The sequence below is a fragment of the Varanus komodoensis genome, unplaced genomic scaffold (genome assembly GCF_004798865.1).
Source record: "Varanus komodoensis strain SLA01 unplaced genomic scaffold, ASM479886v1 scaffold6_2, whole genome shotgun sequence".
In the NCBI taxonomy this organism is placed as follows: Eukaryota; Metazoa; Chordata; class Lepidosauria; order Squamata; family Varanidae; genus Varanus; species Varanus komodoensis.
Genome location: NW_025336346.1, coordinates 5,535,089 through 5,559,271, shown reverse-complemented (window position 1 = coordinate 5,559,271; position 24,183 = coordinate 5,535,089). Strand labels below are relative to the sequence as shown.

Below are 24,183 nucleotides of genomic sequence, written 5' to 3'. Positions count from 1 at the left end.
AGTTTTTCTTTGTTTTTAGGATTATAATTTCAAATAAAACTTATTAGAAAAAAAAGAACCTTTATAATGAATTGAAGGCCTGGGGAAACATGTTCTCGTTCTCTCTCTCTCTCTCTCTCCCTCTCTCTCTCTCTCTCTCTCTCTCTCTCTCTCTCTCTCTCTCTCTCTCACACACACACACACACACACACACACACACACACACACACACACTTTCCATGCTTTTTTGTGTTGAGGACAACTCAGGGATGTCCTACTGGCACAGTCTGTGCACTTTTGGGGGGTCTCTGAGGGCAACAGGGTAGTGGGGTCAAGCTCCACCAACCCTCCTGCCCCAACTCTTCATGAAGGTCAGAAGAGGGAAGTCTATGGTGCTGGGCATTCCCAGATTCATCTTGGCCACTGGATAAGGAATTCCCAGAAAGAGGAGAAAGCAACCTTCCTCTCTGCTCAACTTCTCCATTCTCTTCCCCACAAGCTCCTTGTGGCCCCACCGCTTGTTCTTCCCGAATTCTGCAATCAGCAGCTAGAACAATTTCTTAAAACCATTCACAATAAGGACCGCAGAGAAGCAAATAGCCAAAGCAAGAACATCTTACCTGATGGTGCTAAAGAGCGCGTAGATTTCAGGACTCTTCCCATCTTTAGTTCTCAGAAGAAAGACATCTTCTGTTTAAGAGAGGGGCGGTACACAATATTTAGAAAGGGCAATCATTGGCCTGTCACCATGCCCATTCCAAGGAACTTATACTCCTTCATCTTTCACCTGACAAGCTGAAGGAGTGCAAGTAGGAAGCTGAAGGTGTGTATCACTTGCTGAAGGTGTGCAAGTAGTGGAGCTGATTTTGAGAAGAGTTTGAGAAGAGAACCCTTTAACTCTGCTGCAGTGAGTCCCAAGCACTCTGCAGATTTACTGCATGACCTAGAAGGCCTTCATGTTGTCCATTTTGTCATGATACTCACAATACCCAAATCCTCCAATCTGGCAGTCCCCTTAGAAGACACTTGCAGGCTGCAACATACCCTATAATTAAAGGATCCCCAGAGGATAACAAGGTAAGAAGATAATCCTTATCTAAGAAGATAAGAATCTAACATAAGAACCTTATCTTCTTCACCTTCTCCTGAGGTCTCCTATCCAAAATACACTGAGCAGTTCCACACGTGCCTCATTCCAGCACTGCTGCAGCCCTGAAAGCCCCATTCTCCTCCTTAATGTGAGCCCCAACTGAGAAGCTAATCCACTGATCCAATGCAAAGCTGTAACTATTGAGTCCCAAGAGACAGTTTTACCCAGCTCATCAAAGTAGGTGTCGATGCCGTCTGGTCCCGGGACAGAGCACACGAGCCGGGCCTTGTTGAAGGTGCTCCATTTGTTGACCAGCACTCGTTGTCCCCCAGCATCATTCTGAAAAAAAGGAGAGTAAACTTTACTCAGAAGTGGAGAGAGCTGGTGGTTTTGAAAAGCTTCCTTTTAAGCTTCCTTCCAACTGCGCCCGGCAGCCTACGCCGGAGGAGGGCCGCCTCCTCGCTGTGTAAGACCGCGCCGCGCCGGAGGGGAGCCGCTGCCTGGCCGCGTAAGACCGCGCCGCCATCCACCGCCCACTTGGCTGCTCCGCCACGCCCCAGCACGTGTGGCAGGCGTGCTTCGGACGAGGCGGGGGACGCAGGGCCAGCGGCTACAAAGGGCGTCGGCCAAAGGACGGTTGCCGCCGTTCGGGTGGCTGAGCAGGGGGCGGGGCTGGCCAGGGGCTTGCGCTTGGCGATGGCAGGCCCTCCTGCTGGGCTGTGAGTGAGGGGTGAGAGTGTGTGTGTGTGTTTTTAGTAGTATTTTAAATCTTTTTATGGAGTCGTCCCTGGCCATGCTGCCGCTTATGTTTCCTGGGGAGCGCACGGGTGCCGCCATTGAGGTGGTTATGGGCAGGGGACGTAACAGCGCTGGGAGCTTAACGTGTCCGCATAGAAGAAGGAGGGACAGATGGCTGACACCTGTCCCTACTTCTGGTTTTGCTCCCAGCCAGAGGGTGCCAGGGAGTCTCGTCAGTCGCCCCTCCGGCCTGACGGTGCTGTTGCTTAATGCCAGGTCGGTCAATAACAAATCTGCCCTCATCCAGGACCTGATTGTGGATGAGGGGGCCGACCTGGTCTGCATAACGGAGACCTGGGCGGGAGGGGGGGGATGTTGCCCTCTCCCAAGTGTGCCCGCCCGGGTATCTGGTCCAGCACTGCTCACGGCTGGAGGGGAGGGGAGGGGGGGTCGCTTTGGTTTACCGAGCCTCCATCTCCCTCACGGGACTTCCGGTCCCTTCGAGACCAGGGCTGGAGTGTCTCTATTTGGTGTTGGGCGACCGAGACAGACTGGGGATTCTGTTGGTGTACCGCGCACCCTTCTGCCCAACAGTCTCCCTGCCTGAGCTGACGGAGACTGTCTCGGACCTGGTGTTGAGGACCCCCAGGATGTTGGTCCTGGGGGACTTCAATCTCCATGCCGAGGCTAGTCTGACCGGGGCGGCTCAGGACTTCATGGCCTCCATGACGGCCATGGGGCTGTCTCAACATGTCACCGGCCCCACCCATGAACGGGGACACACTCTGGACCTGGTTTTCTCGACGGGGCAGGAAGAGGGTGGTCTGAGGGTGAGTAATTTATGCTTGACTCCCCTGTCATGGTCAGATCACTTCCTGGTGAGGTTTATGCTCGAGAGCGACTTCTCCCTCTGTAAGGGTGCGGACCCGATTATGTGGGTCCGCCCCCGGAGCCGGATGGATCCAGAAGGATTCCTGAAGGCCCTGGGGGAGTTTCCGGCTGACAAGACGGGTGCTCCTGTCGAGGCTCTGGTCGAACTGTGGAATGGGGAGATGACCAGGGCTGTAGACACGATCGCTCCTAAGCGTCCTCTCCCACCGGGCAGAGCCCGCTCTTCCCCTTGGTATACTCCTGAATTGAGGGCGATGAAGCAGGTTGGGAGACGACTAGAGCGTAGGTGGAGGAAATCACGAGATGAATCTGACCGAACACACTTAAGAGCCCACTATCGGGCCTATGCTGTGGCGGTGAGGGCGGCAAAAAAGAGATTCTTTTCCGCTTCCATTGCCTCCTCACAATGCCGTCCGGCGGAGCTCTTTCGAGTGGTGCAAGGCCTGGTCCGTCCAGGTCCAAAGGAAGACCTGATTCCACCCTCAAAGACCCGCTGTGACGACTTTGCCAGGCATTTCAGGGAGAAAATCGCTCAGATTCGTCACGAGCTGGACACCACTATTGATTCAGAGGTTTCAAAGGAGACACCAACGCTGCCGTCTGGTCCAGATTTATTGGATGAATTTCAGTTATTGCGGCCCGATGATGTGGACAAGGTGCTTGGGCGAGTACGTCCAACCACTTGCCTTTTGGACCCTTGCCCGTCTTGGTTAATAAATGATTCCAAGCACGGGATTGGAACCTGGATCTTGGAAGTGGTTAACGCTTCTCTGAGGGAGGGTCGGGTGCCGGCCCCTTTGAAGGAGGCGGTAGTCCGACCGGTCCTGAAGAAGGCCTCACTGGATCCAGAGATGGCCACTAATTATAGACCAGTGGCCAACATCCCGTTTCTGGGCAAGGTGTTAGAACGAGTGGTGGCGGGACAACTCCAAGCACTCTTGGATGAAACTGATTATCTGGACCCATTGCAGTCCGGCTTCAGACCCGGGTACGGTACTGAATCTGCCTTGGTCGCCCTGTATGATGACCTGTGCAGGGAGAAGGACAGGGGGAGTGCGTCCCTGTTGGTTCTGCTGGACCTCTCAGCGGCTTTCGATACCATCGACCATGGTATCCTTCTGGATAGGCTTGCGGGATTGGGGGTTGGAGGCACTGCTTTGCAGTGGTTCCGCTCCTATCTCAATGGCCGGTTCCAGAAGGTGGTGCTGGGGGACTATGGCTCTGCGCCATGGCAGCTATGCCATGGAGTACCGCAGGGGTCCATTTTGTCCCCTTTGCTGTTCAACATATACATGAAACCGCTGGGAGAGGTCATCAGGAGGTGTGGGCTGCGGAACCATCAGTACGCTGATGATACCCAGCTCTACCTCTCGTTTTCCACCAATCCAGGTGAGGCAGTGGCTGTGCTGAACCGGTGCCTGGCCGAGGTAATGGGCTGGATGAGGGCCAATAAACTGAAGCTCAATCCAGACAAGACGGAGGTCCTGTTGGTTGGTGGATCGGGCTTCGGAGAGGGTGAATTGAACCTTGTCCTGAATGGGGTTGCACTCCCTCTTAGGGACAAGGTCCGCAGCTTGGGAGTGCTCCTCGACCCAGAGCTTTCACTGGAAGCTCAGGTAACAGCAGTGGCGAGGAGCGCTTTCCTCCAGCTTCGGCTAATTCATCAGCTGCGCCCCTATCTGGAGAATGACTGCCTTGCGACAGTGACACATGCGTTGGTGACTTCCCGTTTGGACTTCTGCAACGCGCTCTACGTGGGGCTACCCTTGAAGACGGTCCGGATACTTCAATTGGTCCAAAATAGAGCTGCCAGGCTGCTGACGGGGACTGGACGTTATGTTCACATGACTCCAGTTCTCCGTCAGCTTCACTGGCTTCCCATTGAAGTCCGGGCCCAATTCAAGGTGTAGGTTATGACCTATAAAGCCCTAAACGGCTTGGGTCCTGGTTACCTGAAGGAGCGCTTACATCCTTATATGCCCAGCCGCCCCCTGAGATCGGCGGGAGAGGCCCTTCTCCGGGAGCCCTCCATGGAAGAAGTTAGGAGGGTGGTTACTCGGAGGAGGGCTTTCTCAGCGGTGGCGCCTAAGTTATGGAATGCGCTCCCCAGAGAGGTCCGCCTGGCGCCGTCGTTATTTGTTTTTCGGCGCCAGGCGAAGACCTTTTTATTTAAGCAGTATTTTAAATGTTAATATTATTGAATTTTATTTGGCCAGGGCGGCTTGTTTTATAGTGTATATTTGTATTTTATTGTATATATTTTAAAATGTTATTTTAATTTTTTGTTGTAAGCCGCCCCGAGGCTTCGGCGAATGGGGCGGCATAAAAATGTTTTAATAAATAATAATAAATAAATAAATAAATAAATAAACAAGGAGTTTAATCCAATTAAGCTGTGTTTTGGGAATGCTCCAGAAGGACATCAAAGCTAAAAACCAGGAAACCAAAAAGGGCAGTTACTGACTTCTGTGTGCATCATTCTAGTTTCTGCTCTTTAGAACAGTGACATTCAAAGCATTCAACCACCAGGGAGTGATGGCTTCCAACTTGGGTGTTTTAAGAACGCGATTACATAAATTCATGAAGAATTAGGCTATCAGCTGTTACTGATTATGCTGGCTCTCTGCTCCCTCCAGTTCCAGAGGGCATGTACCTCTGAATACCAGTAGCTGGGAGACCTAAGTTGGAGGGTGCTATTCCACTCATGACCTCTTCTGGGCTTTACTTGCACTTCTGGCTGGCCACTCTGAGAACAGAATGTCGACTGGATATGCCTCTGGTCTGATCCAGCATGGCCGCTTTCCCACAGAGACTTGCTGCTGCAGAACCTCTGAATGTAGGACATGGAGTCTTGCTCAATGGAGAATTCTGAGGTCTGTTTCAGGGGGCGCTGTAGGATCTCTCCTGACTGGCTAAGTGGACTAGTACTCAAAAGATACCAATCTACAGCATAATATTCAGCAGCAGCAGCAACTTCTGGACACTGCATTTTCAGGAGGATATAGACAAACTGGAGTGGTTTCAGAAAGTTCAACAAAGATGGCCAACAAAGATGGAAAGCAGCTCCTATGTGGAAAGGAAGTGGATGCATTTAGCCTGGAGAAGAGAAGGCTGAGGGCTATAATAATTTTCTGAAGGGCTGCCACACAGAAAAACGGCAAAGACTTGCTTGCAGTTATTCCAGATGGCAGGAGTAGATCTAATGGGCTTAAGTTACAGGAGGCTAATATTGCAGTTGAACTGTAAGTGTAATTTCATAACAAGAAGAGCAGTTCAGCAATGGAAGCATTTCCCTAAAGGGGTAGTGTATGCCCGCATGCTGAAGGTATTCGAGCAGGGGCTGGACAGCTGTCTGTTGGGATACTTGAGCAATTGTTTCCCTGCATCAAGCAGGGGATTGGACTGGATGGCCTTAGAGTCCACTTGCAACTCTTATGATGCAAAGATTTGGGAGCCAGCAAACCTGCCGGAATAAAAGCATTTGGGTCTAGTATCTAAAGGGCAGGGTGTGCCATGGCACCTGTTTTCCAAGAGCAGGATGTGCTGCTGTTTGGACATTATTGTAGAAAAGGCTCTCTCCTGTGTCCCTGCTAACCACACTTCTGTTGGGTATGAAACCAGAGAACAGAGTACCCTCTGTCTTTCAAAGGGGACAGAGAAGTTCATCCTCAACTGAAAAGCTGTTCACAAAACAACAGAAAAAGCCACAATATGAGAGAGAGAAATTGAGAGAGAGCCTGGGTTCAGACAAGATAATAACTCATACTCAAGGGTTGTGTGTGGCTTGTCATTAAAGCATGGGTTGTTAATGAAACATACCTGAACTCAACTGAACTAACAAGCCATGACTTAACCATGAACAATCCATGAAGAAAACCCATGGCTTGTTGTTGGGTTGCAAACTCTGGGTTGTTCACCATGGTATGTTATCTTGTTCAAACAACATGGAAAGCCATATTTCAATGACACCCTGCACTTAACCCATATTCAACCCTTGAATATGGGTTACTGTGTAGTATGAATCCAGTCGGTCACTTTCTTTTTTTCCCTGCCCCTCTTTCCAGGAAAGCTTTGGTAGCATAAAGCTTCTTCAAGTCCATATTACTAAAACTGCACGGAGGAATCAACATTAGCTCAGCCCACCATTTCATAATCACATCCCACTGGGTTCCAATGCCAATGCTATTCTTGGATCTAGAAGAAATAAGTCTGGAAAAGCCTACCCATTTTTCTTAGGCAAAGCTCCACTAGTGGCAAGCTAAACACAGCTACTAATTGAGCCCTGAGTCCCTTGGACACAAAGCTGTTGTATGTCAACCCTCCTGAGAGGTCTGATGGGTGCAGCAGCTTAACCTGTTCGTTGTATTTTCTGCCTGCCAAAGACACTGGAGAAGATAAGGCGAAAGATTGACCTGGCTTTCCTGAGCAGAGCATCTCGTTGGACTCATTTGGCCCCCTGCCAACTGTAGGAGTCTGACTGCCTCCACATTCTTGCCTCTCAAACAAACTCAGAATCCCTCTTTGTATAGGGATTGATTATTCTAATAAATAATCACTTCATTTTGGTGTCATAATGTTTATTCCTAGGATTAGGGGGAGAGTGAGGAATTCACAGCCAGCAGAGCTGTTCTGTTTGTACGGAAAGCTGCCATCTCCCCCTCCCTGTGGTATGTGCTGCTTGGGGCTTCTTCCAAATAGGCAGAATTACTGCAGGCAGCCAGTGACACAAGTTTCCAGCCGCCAAATGCTTCTTCTCCCCAACACCTCTGCAGCCTGGGCAAGTTGTGCTTTTCAGTGGCAAGGGGAAGCATGGGACTGTAGATGCTTCATTCCCTTCGGGCACTCCTTGGTCTTCCCAGAGATCAACATCATATTGACTATGTTGCTGCGCTGATGGTATCCACTTCTGGTTTCTTCAGTGGGGTTTGGACTGCTGAACCCTGACAGGTATACAAGCTACTCCATTGAGCCTTTAGATGCTATCTCTGGCTCTGTGATCTCCAGGTACAGTTTTCTCAGATGTCTAGATTTGCTATCAGGGAAGTCTTTGACTTGTAAAAGGAATATTTGTTCAAGCATTTCCCCCAGCTAAACACATTAACAGAGCAAGGAAGCATTCCATCCAACTTTTCACAAATGGAAACACAGGGATATTTGGAACAGCCCAGCTGGCACTCAGGCCAAGAACCATGGGCTACACCCCTCCCCTCCCTATTATGTATGATCAAAAGCCCTTTGTTTCCTGCTGTCCAGCACATTTTATTTAGCCTATCCTCCACTGATTTAAAAACCCATTCAGTATGCATTCTTTTACTTAAAGATGCATCAGCGGGGGGAAAAACAGCTGCTTACAATATACTCTTACCAGTTCAAAACATACCTCAACAGCAGGATGGTGCAAAACAGCAAGGAGGTTCATCACCCCACAGCACAGAATAATCCATGCACTTCCATTGACCTGTATGTGTATGGGGACATCCTCCTACCAAATCAGAGAACTGGATCCCCCAAAATGATGCTAGAAACTCAGACTGGGGTGCATGCAACACCCAGCTATCTGCCAGTGGGAAGGAAACTGCTGGCACAAAGGATTTCTCCTCCCTGCTACAGCCCCATGCCTTCCCCAAATCTACTCCAAGGCTAGAGGGGTGAGGGGAGCAAATCCCATGGAACAAGCAGAAGTCCACTAGACTGACCCTGTGAACATGATGATTGATTCATTTTACAAGGTGTCCTCAGACAGCAAAAACAGAGGCAATGGATTACTAAGGAGAGGGCACACAAAAAGGAGGGATGGCTTGGAGTGCCTGAGAAGGGCAACTCCCTGCTTTAAAATCATAACCTTCAGGGATGTGACCTCTTGTTAACACACCCATGCAGAGGTCAGCTCTGAATCGCTTAAATGAATGTTTCTATTGCATCAGCACTGCAATGGAGCATCAATAGCCGCACAGCCCGATGACACGGAACACTGAGGTTCTTTCATCTGCATGTTAATCTGGCAGTGTCCCTCCAACAAGGAGCTCAACAGCTATGAAATCCCAGGAGATCAAATGCAGGGGGTGGGGAGGAAGGAGCAAGCACATTTTATGGATACCTTATCCAAATGTACTGTAAATGTAATCCCAACCAAATGGCGCGCTAATAAATGGAAACATAGGCAGGGGGTAAATCTTCACTGCTCCCATATGGTGGAGATTCTCTTCAACATTCCAAGGGTATGAGGCGGCTAGGATGCATTTCCAATGCACATTTAGGAGAAGGGCCTCTCTCAACATATGAGAAGCATCTTCCATATCTTCACGTCCTGTGTTAATGCCTCAGTGACTACCTGATATCTCTTCTTCAGTTCTTCCACTTAATTCAGTTGTCCCCTTTTATGCCCCGATCCTGTCAAAGCAGATCCATTGGAGAACAGTGCCTTCTACTTACATTTCTTACAAACAAGAATTGTTCAGGCTGTTCAAATTCAGTAAAGCCACATGGGAACATCCTGAAGTAAACAGTCTGGTCCTATGATACCTTATACAGCACCTTTCCTACATGAACCTCTTTCTGCCAAGATTTGTAGAAGATATTCTGCTCCTAACTCTAGCAGCTAATTCTAGCCATGTGTGGTTCACTCAGCAGGGCCTTCTCAGCTGTGGCAACATTCCTCTGGAGTGCCTTCTCAGAGAAGACCTGTCTCTTTCCCAGGCTCAGACTCTTACCAATGGGTCTTAAAAATAATACTGATATGTTTGGCATGTTAAACCTTGTGCTTTCCTGTTGTAGTTGGTTGTTGTGTGTACCGATTTATTCCTGCTTTTTAATCCTCATTAAAAATACTAAGCCAATTAAAAACTTTAAAAATAAAAAGACAAGGAATAAAAGCAAGCTGGTAAAAAATATATGACAGAAAGATCATTGAGCCACGATGGGATTTCAGTGATTATATTCCAGTAAATGCCCAAAATGTGGTGCATGGCAGCATTCATATATGGACACAGATGCCCCAGATGGTTTTTGGGTATATCTGATGTACAGTTCCGCACTTTCAGACATATACCAGCAAATGATGACAACAGACTTGAGTAACTGCCAGCATTCTCCGGCATGAGTTTTCAAATAGTCACAAATGTTGCCTAGGATTGTCAAAATCCAGGTGTATGTCATCATATTCTTTCATTTTAACATGAGCAGTACATAAACACACAGCACGTGATGGAGTAGCTGAATGTTTCTGTATTAATCAAATTGAGAGAAGAAGCATCAGACTAGGTCACTTTTTGCTTCTGACCTTTTGGTTACTTGTCTACATATGCACACATGAACTGCTTTATATTGAGTCAAACTGCTACCCCTTTGAGAGACAGAGTAGGGAGTTCTGGACCAAGTAACTCTTGCAGGCCATCAGCTGGGCTCTTTGCTTACCCTGCTACCTAAGAAGCGGAAATGCCAGAATGTGAATCTGGGCCTTGTACAGGGCACATGTATGCTCTGTCACGAAGCTGCGGTCATTCTCCCAGGGCTTTAGAGACAATAATCCAGATTCCTCTAACATGGTGACCTCCAGATGTTTTTGACCACAACTCTCAGCTTTCCTGGCCACTGGCCACGCCGGCTGGGGCTGAGAGGAGCCAACCTTCAAAGAGTGAAGGCTATGATAAGTACACTTTCTTATGTCAATTTATTGTTGATTATGGACAATTTATGTCCATCCCAATTTCTTTTGTTTTTTCTGCATAGTGCTTAGACACATCTATAAATCTGTATTGGTAAGTATCAGATTGGCCGTATGAAAACAAGTATCCAATCACTCAGCACCGAAGGAAAAGTCACTACCCAAGGCTTGTTTAAACAAGGCCTGCTTAAATCTCAGTTAGGCAGACGTTTACTTTGCCTTCTAGAAAGAAATTTTTATCTGAGAAAGGAGGTTGTGAATGCCAAGACAAGTATTAATTCAAGTGAGTATAATTAGAAAGTGTATATCTGGTGTGTCACCCACAGAGGGTGGGAGGGTTTTTTTGCCTTTTGCTAGTGTTATTACTCCATAACAGCTAAAAAAGTGAACAAGAATTCCCAGTTCATATCTCAACCATGAACTCAGCAAGTAGCCGTAAGCAGCCTATTTTTTCAGCCACCACCCATTTTCAATATTGGGATACTCTCCATGATATACTGGATAAATGCTACATACTGTCATTCACAAAGTCCTATTTAATACTGCTGCAAGTCTTGTGCAAATTGTGTTTAATTTCTGCCCATTCGTTAGCCTGAACTATGTTGCTTTATGGTTCATGGTTGTTCACCTTTTCTGTGCTCATGGCCATCCATCGTTCAGGAAAACAAGTCACCGGGATCTCACTGAACTACAGCAAATGCTTTCTTCCTGCCACTTCAACACTCCCAAACGTTGTTAAGCAGTGGCGAACAACATGGAAGCATCCTGATGACCATTTTCCAATGCCATGGATTGTCACAAGAAGGGCTAAATCATTCTGGGCAGGAGGACTGTTTCTGACAGAGGGGAGTAAGTTTATTCTTACGATTCAAAGACCTACTTTTCAACATTAAGCTGCAAAAGGGCTCTTGCTGCTGTAACTTTTGCAAAAACACCTCCTAATCAACCTTCCCTGGGTCAGTGGCAGTCAACCATTACTCCCCAGATGGCCGTGTAGTGTGCCATCCAATTACCTGGGGGCATTCAAGTGACCAATGGAAGGTGGGAGAAGCATTGCAGAGAGGATTGGTTGGGTGCTCCACTTGCTCATGACAAGAGGAGCTACAGACATCCCAAGGCTCCTGATAGGAGGGCAGAGCTTTGTCCCTCCCCTCCCTGTCCCCCATTACTAGCTCCAAGGTCTGTCAGGTGACCTTCAAGCTGCAGTTGGTGCAGAGGAAACCATGCTGGCTGCAAGGACAGAGGGAGGATGCTCCCAATTTGGAGTCCTACCTCCAAACTTGGAGTACTTCTCCAAGGTCAGAACTGGATTCCAATTATTCTGTGGCAATCCAGGCAGTGTACAGAAACCACAGGATTGCACAATCTTGTACATGTTTAGACAGAAAACAAGTCTTACAATGCCCGATGCTTGGGAGTTGTAGCCATTTTTTCTGTAGAAACATGCACAGCATGTTGTCCTTCATTGCTTTTAACAGTCATGTGCAGAATCAGTAAGGTGGTCAGAATGTAAGTGCTCATAAGGAATAACCACCAATTATCTAAAGTAGATCTGAATCTATTCACAGGCCTCCAGGAGATTTCCAGTACATCAGTAATGATTTCTGATTCCCATGTGTTTGAAAGCAGCAGCAGCAGCAAAATGATTCCTCCCCTCAGCCCCCCAGCTTCAATTACACTACTGAAATGAAAGAACCGAGAATGGAGTCTGTGTGGAAGGACTGTGGGTTCCATTCGAGTTGTGTCACTTGAAACACACTCTTGGGCTCTGCCTTCTGTAATATCAAGTGTATGTCTTTTGCACCAGGCTCTGGTTGGTGGAACCAGAGCCCTGGTATAAAAAGGCAGATCTGGTGAGCCTGAATTCTGCCCAGTCCTGTTCCAAAACATGGAAGGATGCCCCCAGAGGAAGATGATGATTTCCTCACCAGTGGGACCCATCACTGATTTTCAGGTTGTTGGAAGCTATCCATGGAACTCCATGGTGGTGAACTGTTTTTGGATGTTTAGCTCCTTGGATAGCTGCTATAATGTGCAAAAGAAAAGCTAAAATTGATGAGGACCACTGGGAGAGCTCACTGACATAGGAGGCACCAGTCTCTCCTGAAGGACCCCTCACTCTTCCTAAACGTTGACCTGATTCAGAAGACTCAGGAAAAGTAGGGGAAATAAGATAATCGCACAGACAAAGCCAAACTATAAAAGCAGAAGACTAAGAACATACAGCCTCACTGAATAAAAATCTGTGGTCCTAGCTAAACATGATGGTGACAACGTTTATATCCCACCTTTTCCCCTCCTTCAGGGCACTCAAGGTGGCTTAAATGGTCATCCCCCTCTTCATATCATCCCTGTGAGGTGAGGTAAGGTAGGCTGGGAGTCAGCCACTGGCCTAAACTGACCCAGTGAGCTACATGGCCAAGATGGAACTAGAAACTGGATTTTCCCATTCTCAGTTCAACCTTCTAACCACGATGACACACCAGCTTAAATGCTGAAACTCATTTAATGTCACACATGCCTCTTTAAACTCCAAAAGGCAGCCATGGTCCCAATTCCGACTGCCCTCACTCACAAAGCTTTTATTTCTGGTTTAAAAAGAGAGCAAGAGAGAGAGAGAGAGAGCTTATTCAAATGACTGTAATGTGCCCCTGTGTGGAAACAGCCTGCTCTTCTAGCACTTAAAAAAAACCCAGGAACTTCTGAATATAAGGAGCACTTTGCATGTTACATGTTGTAAGAGAAATAAGTGCTTACCTTGTATCTCCTACCTGAAAATACCCAGTGGATCGAGTCAACATAATTAAAGCAGCATTTTGTGTTAGGGATAAAACCCCAGCCCCTCCATGCAACTAATAAAAACTTCTCTGTATCCTGCTGGGGAAACTATGGGAAAGCCAGTGGTCTGAGTGCTGAGCTGGGAATCATGAGGTTCGGGTTCCAGTCCCTGCTCAGCCATGCAGCTTGCTTACTCAGTGCCTTGGGAATAGTCACAAGGCGGCTCTGCTCATAGGGTTGTTGTAGCAGGTGTAAAATAAGAGGAGGAGGATCATGTAAAAGGCCTTGGGCTTCTTGAAAGAGGAAAAAAAGGTGAGTTTATAGATGCAAATAATAATAGCCACTTTGAAAGCAGTCTGGACATGGGAAAAGGGAGAGAGATACCTTAAATCTCAGGGAAGAGCATGGATTCTCAGTGCTGATGTGTACGCAGAGGCCTGTGCTTCCTCCTATGGAAGAATGCCATTAAAGGACTCTCTAAAACACGAATACGAAAGTGCTCCATTAAGACCAGGGTCAAGAAGCATGGAGAAAGTACAACACAATGTGAAGGCTCTCTGGGTGTCTTCAGCTTCAGTTTTTTCAGATAAGATACCATGAGTGTATGTCATAAAAATGTCATCTAGGAAGTGATCTCTACTTTGGCTAATAACTTACTGCTTCAACTGCATCAGTGAATACATGCAGTGGGGTTTGTTATAGAGTAAGGCAAATTTCCTCATGGTTTACGATTTGTGCAGCTAGTCCATTTCCACACAGTCCAAATCTTTAGTTAGATTAAGACACATGGCTGATGTACATGAGGATCCTGGAGAGGGAAATAAAGCTGGTGCTGGAAACCTTTAACGGCACCTCTGTGCAAGAGGGAAGTGCTCTCAAAACAGCTCAAGAGAGAACATTTTCGGAAGAAAGGAAGGCTGAAACTAGAAGTGAGTGGGGAGTTCCCATTTGGATGAAAGGCTGAAGAATTCAAGGGCTCCAGAGGATTCCCTCCCCTTTCCCTTTTTATTTTTGCCAACCACATTAAAGAGAATCATCAAAAAGGAAAAAAAATGCATGTTCCTAACTTTGGCTGAAAAACAAACAATTGCAGCCATGAGAGATTTATGCAGCCCACAGCCAGGCACAACTGCTGTTGAGGTCCTGGCTGAAGCGCTCAAGAAATGCCGTGTGTGCCAAGAGACTTTCTATGCCATACATCAGGAAGCAAAGGGAATGGGGAGCAAATCTGATTCCAGAGGTCAGCTCAGTTTCTATATTTCTGAATATTTTCCCCACCACACTTCAAAACAGATCTGCCCCTTTTGGCAAGCTGCAAGGCAGGGACCTTTTTTAGTGCAGGGATGTCTCGACTGGGTTGGGTTGATTTCCTGAAGTAAAGTATTGCATGAGATTATACAATCCAGTGGGCACTGAAACCAAGTCTGCACCAGTTGTCACCCACCACACGGAAAGCTAGCCACCTGTGGACGGCGGGTACTGATTCTGCCCTTGCAGTTCATTTTTCTGTACAAGAGAATGCAACATCACTAAAGCCCCAAATTAAGTCTCTGCAACCACACCCTTGCCCCTAGACACCAGGCACCTGAAAGGGGTTGGTAGGAAATACGCATCATTAAAAGGAAACCGTATTTCTGCAGTATTCTCATTAACTCTCAAAGAGCAAGTGATCATCAAGCATATATGGAGAGTGATTCCCTAGAAGTCTTTACCGGGATTAGCAGTGCAAGATTGCTGCTTCCAGCTGTTCAGCTGGGATTTTACTCCGTAACATGCCTGTTTTAAATCATCTGATAAGCACTGTGCAAGGATCATGTGACCCAGTTCAACAGTCCCTCCAAGAGCTAGGGTGGCTCCCCCAGTGTACATACCCACCCCACATACACGCTGCCTTTACTGCCTAGGGTGCGTGAGAAGAGTCACACCCACACGCCCTCTTCTCCTACAGCACTGCACTCCCACCAGCAGGCCAAACCGGCTTCCACCTGTTTAGAGGAAGTCTGACTCCGCCAGGAAATGAGCATGCAGGCATAGCATGGCATGTTTCCTAGCAGAATTGAGTGCCCTGGGAAAGAAGCCACATAAGCAGAGCCAACCCTACACACTTTCTTACAAAGCTGGCTCACTAGGGGAGGGTCTCTCCTTTTCCCAGCGGTCAACAGCAAGGGCACTGTGTTGTGGGGAAGGCCTGAGCATCCCCCTACCCTCAGTGCCAGCATCCAGCTCCATTGCTGGGACGTGACCAAGCTTAAAGTCGAAAACATGTCCTTTCAGTCTGGCCTTGTCCTACTATAAATGCTCTCGCTGCAGTTGTGGTTGCTGTCTTACCAATGGTTTTGGTGTTGGCTTTGTTACTGTTTTTATCACTTTTAGTATTATATTAGTTTTCTGTGTTTTGTAGCTGTGCATCGCCTTCAGACCTGAAAGGCAGCCAAAATATCTTTTAAATAATAATTTTAAAAAATCAACAAATTCTCTTCCTCCTCCCAGTGATCCGGTTCCAGATGGAGAGGGAAGGAGTGTGTGTGGGTGTGCGCACACGCGTGTGCAGCTCCTAGTCACCCACCAAAAACAGGTTGCCTACCCATGGCTAAAAAGAACCTCCAGAGCTGCAGTCTGCTTCTGCCTCATGCCTTACATGCCTTTGAGAGTCACTGTCGCCACTGCCAGGGAATTCTCTCATTCTCTTACACGCTAAGCCTCCAGAGGAATTTCTAAGGCAATCTGTCCGGGTCACCGCACGTTCAGCTCCCACAACAATGCTGATCAAACTTTACAGACAAGAACAGTCCCACAGACTCACCACGCAGATCCTTCCAACACGGCTGAAGATGGCACGCCCTTTGCTGTCTGACTCTACTGCCTTCTCAGTGAAGAAAAAATAGACCTTGTCATTGTCCCGATCATCATTGTCTGGGATCAGGTAGGCAGAGACAAATTTGGGGGCTGTGCAAAGATGAAGGGCATGTTAGGAAGAACCCCGAAGCGGTTTACAGCTTGGCACAAGACCAAATCTCAGCAGACTCTCTCTTCTGACAGTTGACAGAACTGCTGTCAATAGAGACAGTATATACTATTTCATCTTTTTATAGTCAAAAAATTTGTTATACAGACACATCCTCAATTTCTTCCTTATTTTCCAAGTACAAATTCCTTCTAATCCTAACCTCCACTCCGCCTCTCATCTCTTTCTCAGGGCTAAACTGCACGATATGTTAAGTCACATACAACTTGCCGTCTCTCTATTTTTAACCCAGAAATAACCATGTGGGTCCCCAGTTTGGGTCCAAACCAGTGTACATCAGTAGGGAAGCTTTACATCTTTCTCTCCCAGCTGTTTGTTTTCCTAAATTTGCCCCTGCCCTTAGCTTAGGAGCTAAAACAAGAGAAAAGGGCTTCCCTGGCAGCAATGGAGGCTTTTTTGTGGTATGTGTACATGTATGTTTGTGTGTAGGAGTAGGATTTACAAAACTAAGTGGCTAGGAGTAGAAGCACTTCTTTTTCTAAATTTACCCTGCATGCACATATGCAGGATAAAAAACAGGAGGGGAAAAAAACCTCAACTGAGACCAATTAAGGCTTTTTTCCCCATTTTCTTATTTTTCCTGTGTGTGGGGGTGGGGGGTGTCAGGGATTTAGGAAAACAAACATCTGACAGGGGAAGGTTTAAACCTCCCCTACCTGAACACTGTGGTCCCAATCTGGCTCTGTGGTCCTGATCTATATGTAAAAGAGACAGGGTAAGCTGCACATGACATAGTTTATGTATTGTATGCTTTGGCCCTTGTTCCACTGGCAAGCTCTTCTTTCCCCATTAACCACTGTGTGAATATCTCCTTCCAATCTTCCAAATCCCTTTAGATTTTGCCATGTTTCCAGGGCCTAAAATATGCAGAAGGGACATGTACTTCATCTTTTGCCCCAAATGAAAGCTAAGCCTCCCCGCTTGCCCCTTCGCTCCCCTGGCCCCAAGAGTGTACGATACACCCTTTGGTCTGAGGATGAATCGCTTGGTCGTCCCCTACCGTTAAGCAGCCGCTGGTCCATCTCAGTACGTAGAGAGGACCGATGCCCCATGGTTCGGAAGATGACAGAGTCCCTGCCCAAGAAATCTGCTGTTAGCCCAGTATACAAATCTCCACCTAGGAAAGAAGCCCCACAGAAAGAATAAACTCTTGCACAACATTCCAGAGCTTACAGAATAAAAATACTGACATTTAACATTGCAAAGCATAATGGCATATTCAAAGAGCTCTCCACCCATCATTATTATTGTAAGGAGGTCGGTGTCTGCAGATGGGAGGCTAATAGCTAAGAAAGAAGAGCTTGCCTTAAGCCTCCTAGGTAATTAATGGCAGGGATAAGAATTAACCGTGGGGTTGCTTGGCTCACAGCTCACGTTCTTGGCAAGCCTACCACACCAATTCTCAGGGAGTGTGGGAATTGCGCTGCTGTAAATCCACAAGGAAAAGCCAGGTAAATCTCTTTTATTGAAGAAAGGGGAAGGCTTTATGGTCTATGAGGCAACACACAAGTGCAGGAATCTTGAAAGGGTTTGGACATGCCTTACATGCACATGCAAGCGCTGTTATTCGTTTCCTTTCTTCACAGGCCAAGAACAAGCATAGCCAACTTTTAAACTAGGGAACGGAGGAAAGGTATCATGATTTCTGAGAATTTCCTCAGGGGTGGCTACATTATTCAGTTACATCAAAAACAACTGGAAGTCCTATGGCATCTTAAACCCTAATCAATTTATTAAAGCACAGGCTTTTGTGGAAGTGGACTCTAGTCCACAAGAGTTTATGCCATAATAAACGTGCTCCATCCATTAAGCTGCCGCCAGTCTCTCAGAAGCATTTTGAGGACAACTTCCCATGTGCTTTTCATAGGCCTAATTAACCTAGATGAGCACAGAAAGATGTTTTATAAGCATGCCATTAGACAGACAGCATGTCCAGACTGGGCATGCCTCCCTTATATCTAAATAGGCACAATTATTCCAAATACCTTTACTGGAAATTTAAGAACACCACACTTGAGGAAGGAAACCCTTCAATGGGCACTGCAAGGGTGGCCCAGGCCTTAGAAAAGGTAAAGCCCCTGCCAGGAAGTTTTTGTCTTCTTTACCATCACTGGCCTGAAGCAACACTGGGTTTTTACATTTTCTGTAGCATTAATTCTTTGCATGTTTTAGTTTTCTAAATTGTAAATAATAAATAAAAATAAAACACAATAATAAATAAAAGAATATGTTTGTTGATGCAATGCTATTGGGTTACCAGCCCCACTGTGGTGTAATTTGGTACCTACCTATGAAAGCGCTCGCAAATCCCCGATTGGGCTCATGTGGACATCTGCCCCGCCCACTTTCTACACTGGTTGGATCCAAGTTAAACACATGCTGGGAAGACAAAAAGCAAAAAAAGAAAGTGGCAAATTAGAGCTAACAAAAGCCATGATTACAGGATTGCCTCTGATTCATAGGCGATATGATGAGTGCACAAGAATGAAGAGAGCACGGAAAGATGCACAGGTCAGAAGAATATGCCAGCCAGAATGGATTCACCAGAACTGCTTGCTGTCAGTTTAAAAATACTTGTATACATTTTTAAAGTCGATGAACCTTAAAAGTCTATACATTTAAAATCATTCTGGATCGGGAGCATTCCTGGAATAAAGAATATTCTTTATTTCAAATTTGGCTACAAATAAAATATGAACAGTGCTGGTATTTCCTATCTTCTTCTTCTTTTTCTAAGCTCAGTCATCCTTTCAGGGGAAATGCTGGACAAATGCATGAAGATAACAGCTTGGACTTGGACAGAGCAAACTTGGCCAGAACAAGACAAGCCTTTTGAGTCAGCCAAGCTTTTAGGATTGCTCAGCAGCTCAACCAGCCTGCCATTTCTCCAGTGTGTCAGGAAAAAAATTTATACTCTCTAGATAAAACTATAGTAATGTAACGCTGAATGAGGAAAGAAATAGGGAGGGCCAAGGTTTTTAATAATTTTGTAATTATATTTTTCAAAGCAACAATGAATAGTAACAAATTTTCGGCGCCAGGTAAAGACCTTTTTATTTAAACATCATTTTAATTGTTAAAACATATGATCTGGCCAGGGCAACTTCTTCTTCCTTCTCTTTCTCCTCCTATATTTTTATTTACTTAATTTATACTGATAATTTTAATCTTATATTTGTAAATCAATGTATTTTTTGTATTTTGTAATTAATGGTAATTTATTATGTGCTATTGTATTTCATTGTATTTTATCGTGTTGTAAGCCGCCCCGAGGTTTCAGCAAGGGGCGGCATAGAAATGTTATAATAATAATATAATAATAAAATAAAAAAAAATTAAGTACACCCCATCAGAGTCAATTTCTTTAATCTTCCTGATCATTCAGGATCTCTCTTTTATAGAGGCAATATTATCTAATAAGCTTAGAGTTCCATAGAGTCCCACTGTTGTATATTTTTCTCAGTACAGTGGTACCTCAGCTCATGAACGCCTCAGTCGCAAACAAAAATTTCATTAAAAAATTGACTCAGGTCATGAACTCCGCATTGGGTGGCGGCCACGATCATGCTAGGGGTGAGGGGGAGATGGCCGAGATCACACCCGTCTTTCCTGCAGGAGCGCAACCGCAATCTTGGCCACCCCCCACCCCCCAGTGCCGCACTCATGCTCAGGATGGGGGGGAGATGACCGCGAACTTTGTTGTTCTTTGTCACTTTGCTTCACATTTTTCTGATTAAAAAAATTAGTTACAGAACAGATTAACCTTATTTACATTGAACCTTATGGGGAAATTTAACTTGGCTCATGACCAATTTGGGTCACAACCAGAGTCCTGGAATGGATTAAGTTTGTGAGCCACTGTATTAGCAAATTCCATATATGGATACTATATTCCATAAGTACAAAGAAGTATCAATTTCTCCTTTGCCCCTTTGCACCAGAAGATGCTTAGTAAGTTTTTGCATTAGTGCAATGTCCCACATTTTATGTTTCCATACGATAGACAAAAACTGCAGATTTCCACTTAACAGATTCGACCAACCTTGTTATCCAGAAAAATGTCAAGTGCTCTTTATGTCTTGTGTGCCCTGTGTGGCTGATACATTTCTCCTTCGTTTTGCAGATTAATAACTGGTTATCCTACCTGGGTTCTACTAAAAATGTTTCTCTCAAGTCCTATCCCAGGGTACAGATGTTAGCTGTATACCTTTGAGCTTGGGCCCAAGTGTCCAGAATTCTAGATTTGCCATTTGAACTCAAAGCAACATACATCAAAGCCCATTTAAAAGGAACGGATGTGAGACAGTGCTGGGAATCTGCTTTATCCACCCCCTAGTTTGTGATGCTGACACTTCCAGTGCAGTTTCTGACCATCTGCCTGCCTGTTATCCACTTGGCCAGACAAAGCAACCTCTTCAAGCTGCCTAATTGTGGGTCTTCATCCAGCCCATGGCTTTCCACCCACACCCAGGCCTAGTGCTGTCCCCAGTGCAGCTTGCATGCCAAACTGAGGCACGGGCAAAGACGACATGCTAAACAACTGAGAAGCTGATGCAGCAGCAGCAACAGCAGCAACACAGGCCCCTGATTGTGTGTTTTGCTGCGTACTTCAATACCGCCGTTAAGGAGGGTGGGTGGGGAGGGAACGGCAGATACGATTTTGGTGTGGGAGGTCGGGGGGGGGGGACAGTCTGATAATCTCTTCTGCTCATGATAAACGGCTGTGCTGAAAGGGCCCTTTCTCTCACACACTCAATAAAAGCTTCTGAATCTGCCTGGGTGAGAGGGGTTACAGGGTGAAACTGGATGACCTTCCTGCAAAGGCCAGATTGATTTATGAGCAACGACTGAAAGGGAAAGTGGAAGGTTGAAGGGAACAAGAAACACCACCCACAGATTATCTATTTATCTCTATCTGGGCCTTCCAATTAGAGAGTTTTTGGATTGCTGCTTTTAACCAGTTGTACTTTAAACTTGTTTGTTTTAACTGTAATTTTATTAATGTTACACTGAGATGTATCACCCCCTTTTTGTGGCAATTGTCTTGAGATGGTTTGACCTGTGAAGTTGGCATACATAACATTCATTTTATGCATACATGTGCATTCAGGTTTTGATTAACTGCAGGTTTGTATCATTTGAACCCAGACAAACTGTGGCTAATCTTAAATATGGTTCGCAAATATAAGCCAACTTCAATCCATTGCTTATGAAACTGGTTTGCTTTGACCAGTGTTCAGACAACATGCTAAGCTAAGGATAATGGAAGCTTCTGAGCTCTTCTTTGCAGTCATGCTGGAGTTGGGAGAAGAAGCCAGGATTGTGCCTATAATGCACATTTGCCAAAAGAGATGAACAATCTAGCTTTGATCTCCTTGACATCCAGCCTTCCCTCATCATGCATTTATAGTGACATATTTAGCAGAGAGATCACAATCTGGTACCCAACCACTAGTCCTGTGGTCAGTAAGTGCCACCAAAGCCACTGAGCAGGATGCTACAGCTTGATTTAACAGTGTAGGGGCTTGATCCTGGACTGCAGAACACAGATGGTGTAGATTCCACTGTGGGCTAAAAGTGGCTTTATAAGAGCAAAAGGACATCTCAGAGAATGAAGTGTCCCCAGGCTTCCCTCCTTACCTCTCCTCGGTGTCCCACGTAAACAAGAGCACAGATTGGGTGGAAAGCTCCAGTCCCACAGGCCAAGAGGTGTGTCCGGTTTAAAGGATAAAGTACTCTGATATAGTTGGCACATTCCGTCTGGAAAACAAATAGTAAAGTGATGCTTTATTTACCTCTTAGAAAATTATTTTTAGCAAAGGTTAAAGCTGAGGGGGGCAGTGGTCAGAGTCAATAGGCCAGTATGTACGTTGCAAGAACCCACACGGAACATAAGCCACAGTAGAATAATTGATGATCAGGTCTGCTGTACCCTGCCATGGTTTGTTTTTTCCTTAGCTCTCCTGCCTACTGCTGACATCTGTCTCAGGAGTCCTGGTGGCTCTGCTAAGTCAGCATCTTTCCACTACTGATACACTTTGCATGCTGGGTGTGTTTCATCTTAGCAAGGTCTGGAGGGAAACTTTTCTGCTACCAGCCCTCATGTCTTCAGATCACCACTTGCAAAAACTCTTTTGGAGAAACAGAAGAGTCAGACCTAGTTCCTCTGCATTTTGCTGCACCTGCTTAGACCAATGGCTTTCATTCACATTTCTCCTTCCCCGTCCCTTGCAAGGAGTTTTCTTAGCAAAAGGTATCAAAGCCACCCCCAGTCAAGTGACTGATTTCCTCTTCTCTTTTTTAATCCTTTGGCTGCCCTTTGACTCTTAAAAGAGCTTTCTTGACTGCCTCTTGAACCAGGATGAACAATATTCCTCTTCTGAGCAGAGCTATGGGTGCATCTGTGCTTGGCCTACTGCTGGGTAACTGCTCCAATATGTGGATCCTAGCAATTTGGGAAGGGGGATTTCAGCTCCCCGCCCCTCCTGTTTTCATTCTAAAATTTCCCCTTCTTTGCAGCAGGGTACTTAAAAGTTGAGGAGGAAGTATCAAAACCTATGTAAGTTGGATTTCGGTATAACAACTGGGGGTGGGGGGGACTTAAATCCTCCCTCCCATATTGCCATGGTCCCAAATTGTGGCTCTGCACACACTTTCCCAGGAGTAAGTCAATCACATGTCAATGCACACTTGGCTCTGCTAGGAAGAGGAACATCGTAGCTCGCAAGGGAGACAGGAGGCCAGTCACCATCAAATGAAGCACAGAACTGGAGAAGGGGAAATTGGCAAAAATTGGCACACCAGTGCCAGGCAGGGTTTGGCAAAGATCATGAGGAGCAGGTGGGTTTCTGTGGCCTTTTTGAACAAACCATGCTGATGCCCCCTGCCAGGTTCAGACCTTACAATAAGTCACTTACATGGCTCGCAACCTGCTGTGGGTTGCTGTGTTGCGTGAACCCATTTCATACAGAGGAAGGGATGACAGGGTGCTGGGGGAGTGTGGACACTACGGTCAGTGCATGACATTGCGAGACCGCTCTGGAATCTGCTTGGATTGCAAGCAAACAAACAGAGACAGAGAATAGCCAAAACAATGTAAAAATGAAAGCTAGCATCATACGAGAATGACCAGCACAGTCCTTGGTTCAGAGTTAATCACAGTGCGAAATCCTGGGATCTGCCAATTATTTTCCCACCCTCCCTGCTGATCAAAATAGCAGGAAGTTACACACTAAGCTAAACCACACGGGTTTTTCCATCCCTCAGGAACTAGCATGAATCAAGGGATCTGGTTCCACACACGAGTACACAAAACAACGCCACTTGCATGGGATGTCTATTTCTCATGCGGTTCTTCTCTCCAAGGTCATGTGACCACTTCCCATTGTGCTGCCTCCAGCCAGGCAGGAAGGCAAGCTTCCCGTGTCGCTGCAGAAGCAGGCAACAAATTCCTACCCGCCTTAGGCTGCTTGGCACGTAGTCCTGCATTCCCTGCCCCGTTAACCACAGTAAGCCCTTCCCCATATCAGACGAGACCACATGACCCTTCTGTCTCAATCCCATTGTGTTCTCGTCTCGGACCAGGAAGTGAGGTCTTCATATTGCCTTGTGCAGCGATTTCCTGTATTGGTCTACATACACACAACGCAACAGTGATATCAGGTCAGCAGAAACAGGAAGAAACTACCACAATAGGACTAAAAACAGCATCTTTGTTTAGGAATTCCGAGAAGTACTTGACAGAGCTTCATCTGAAAACATAATTAGTTTGCTCCTGCGCCAAATCATAAGATTGTTGTTTGAGCATCCTAATCCCCTGCCCTCTTGCTCTCTACCTGAGATTTTCACTCTAATTTTCTGAACTCCTTTACCTTTAGGCTGCATTATCGCCACAGCTATACTTATTTTTTAATACTAGATAAATGCTAGAAATTATGATTAATAATAATTCAGTGTTATTCAAAACTCTCAAGAGGGCTGCTAAATTGTTGACAGAAATTCTCAAACAGACAACTTGAT

At 46.2% G+C, this 24,183-nt stretch overlaps 1 protein-coding gene across 1 annotated transcript in view; it reads right to left on the bottom strand.

Annotated features, from left to right (window-relative positions):
* SEMA3G (semaphorin 3G) overlaps window positions 1-24,183 on the bottom strand; it is a 52,266-nt gene that overhangs the window by 14,134 nt on the left and 13,949 nt on the right. The window contains exons 2-7 of the mRNA XM_044451446.1: window positions 21,805-21,924; window positions 18,453-18,543; window positions 17,165-17,281; window positions 15,943-16,085; window positions 1,294-1,408; window positions 600-669 (exon numbers count right to left, since the gene is read on the bottom strand). Of these exons, the coding sequence (XP_044307381.1) occupies window positions 600-669; window positions 1,294-1,408; window positions 15,943-16,085; window positions 17,165-17,281; window positions 18,453-18,543; window positions 21,805-21,924 (656 nt within the window). The remainder of the gene's footprint in view (window positions 1-599; window positions 670-1,293; window positions 1,409-15,942; window positions 16,086-17,164; window positions 17,282-18,452; window positions 18,544-21,804; window positions 21,925-24,183) is intronic.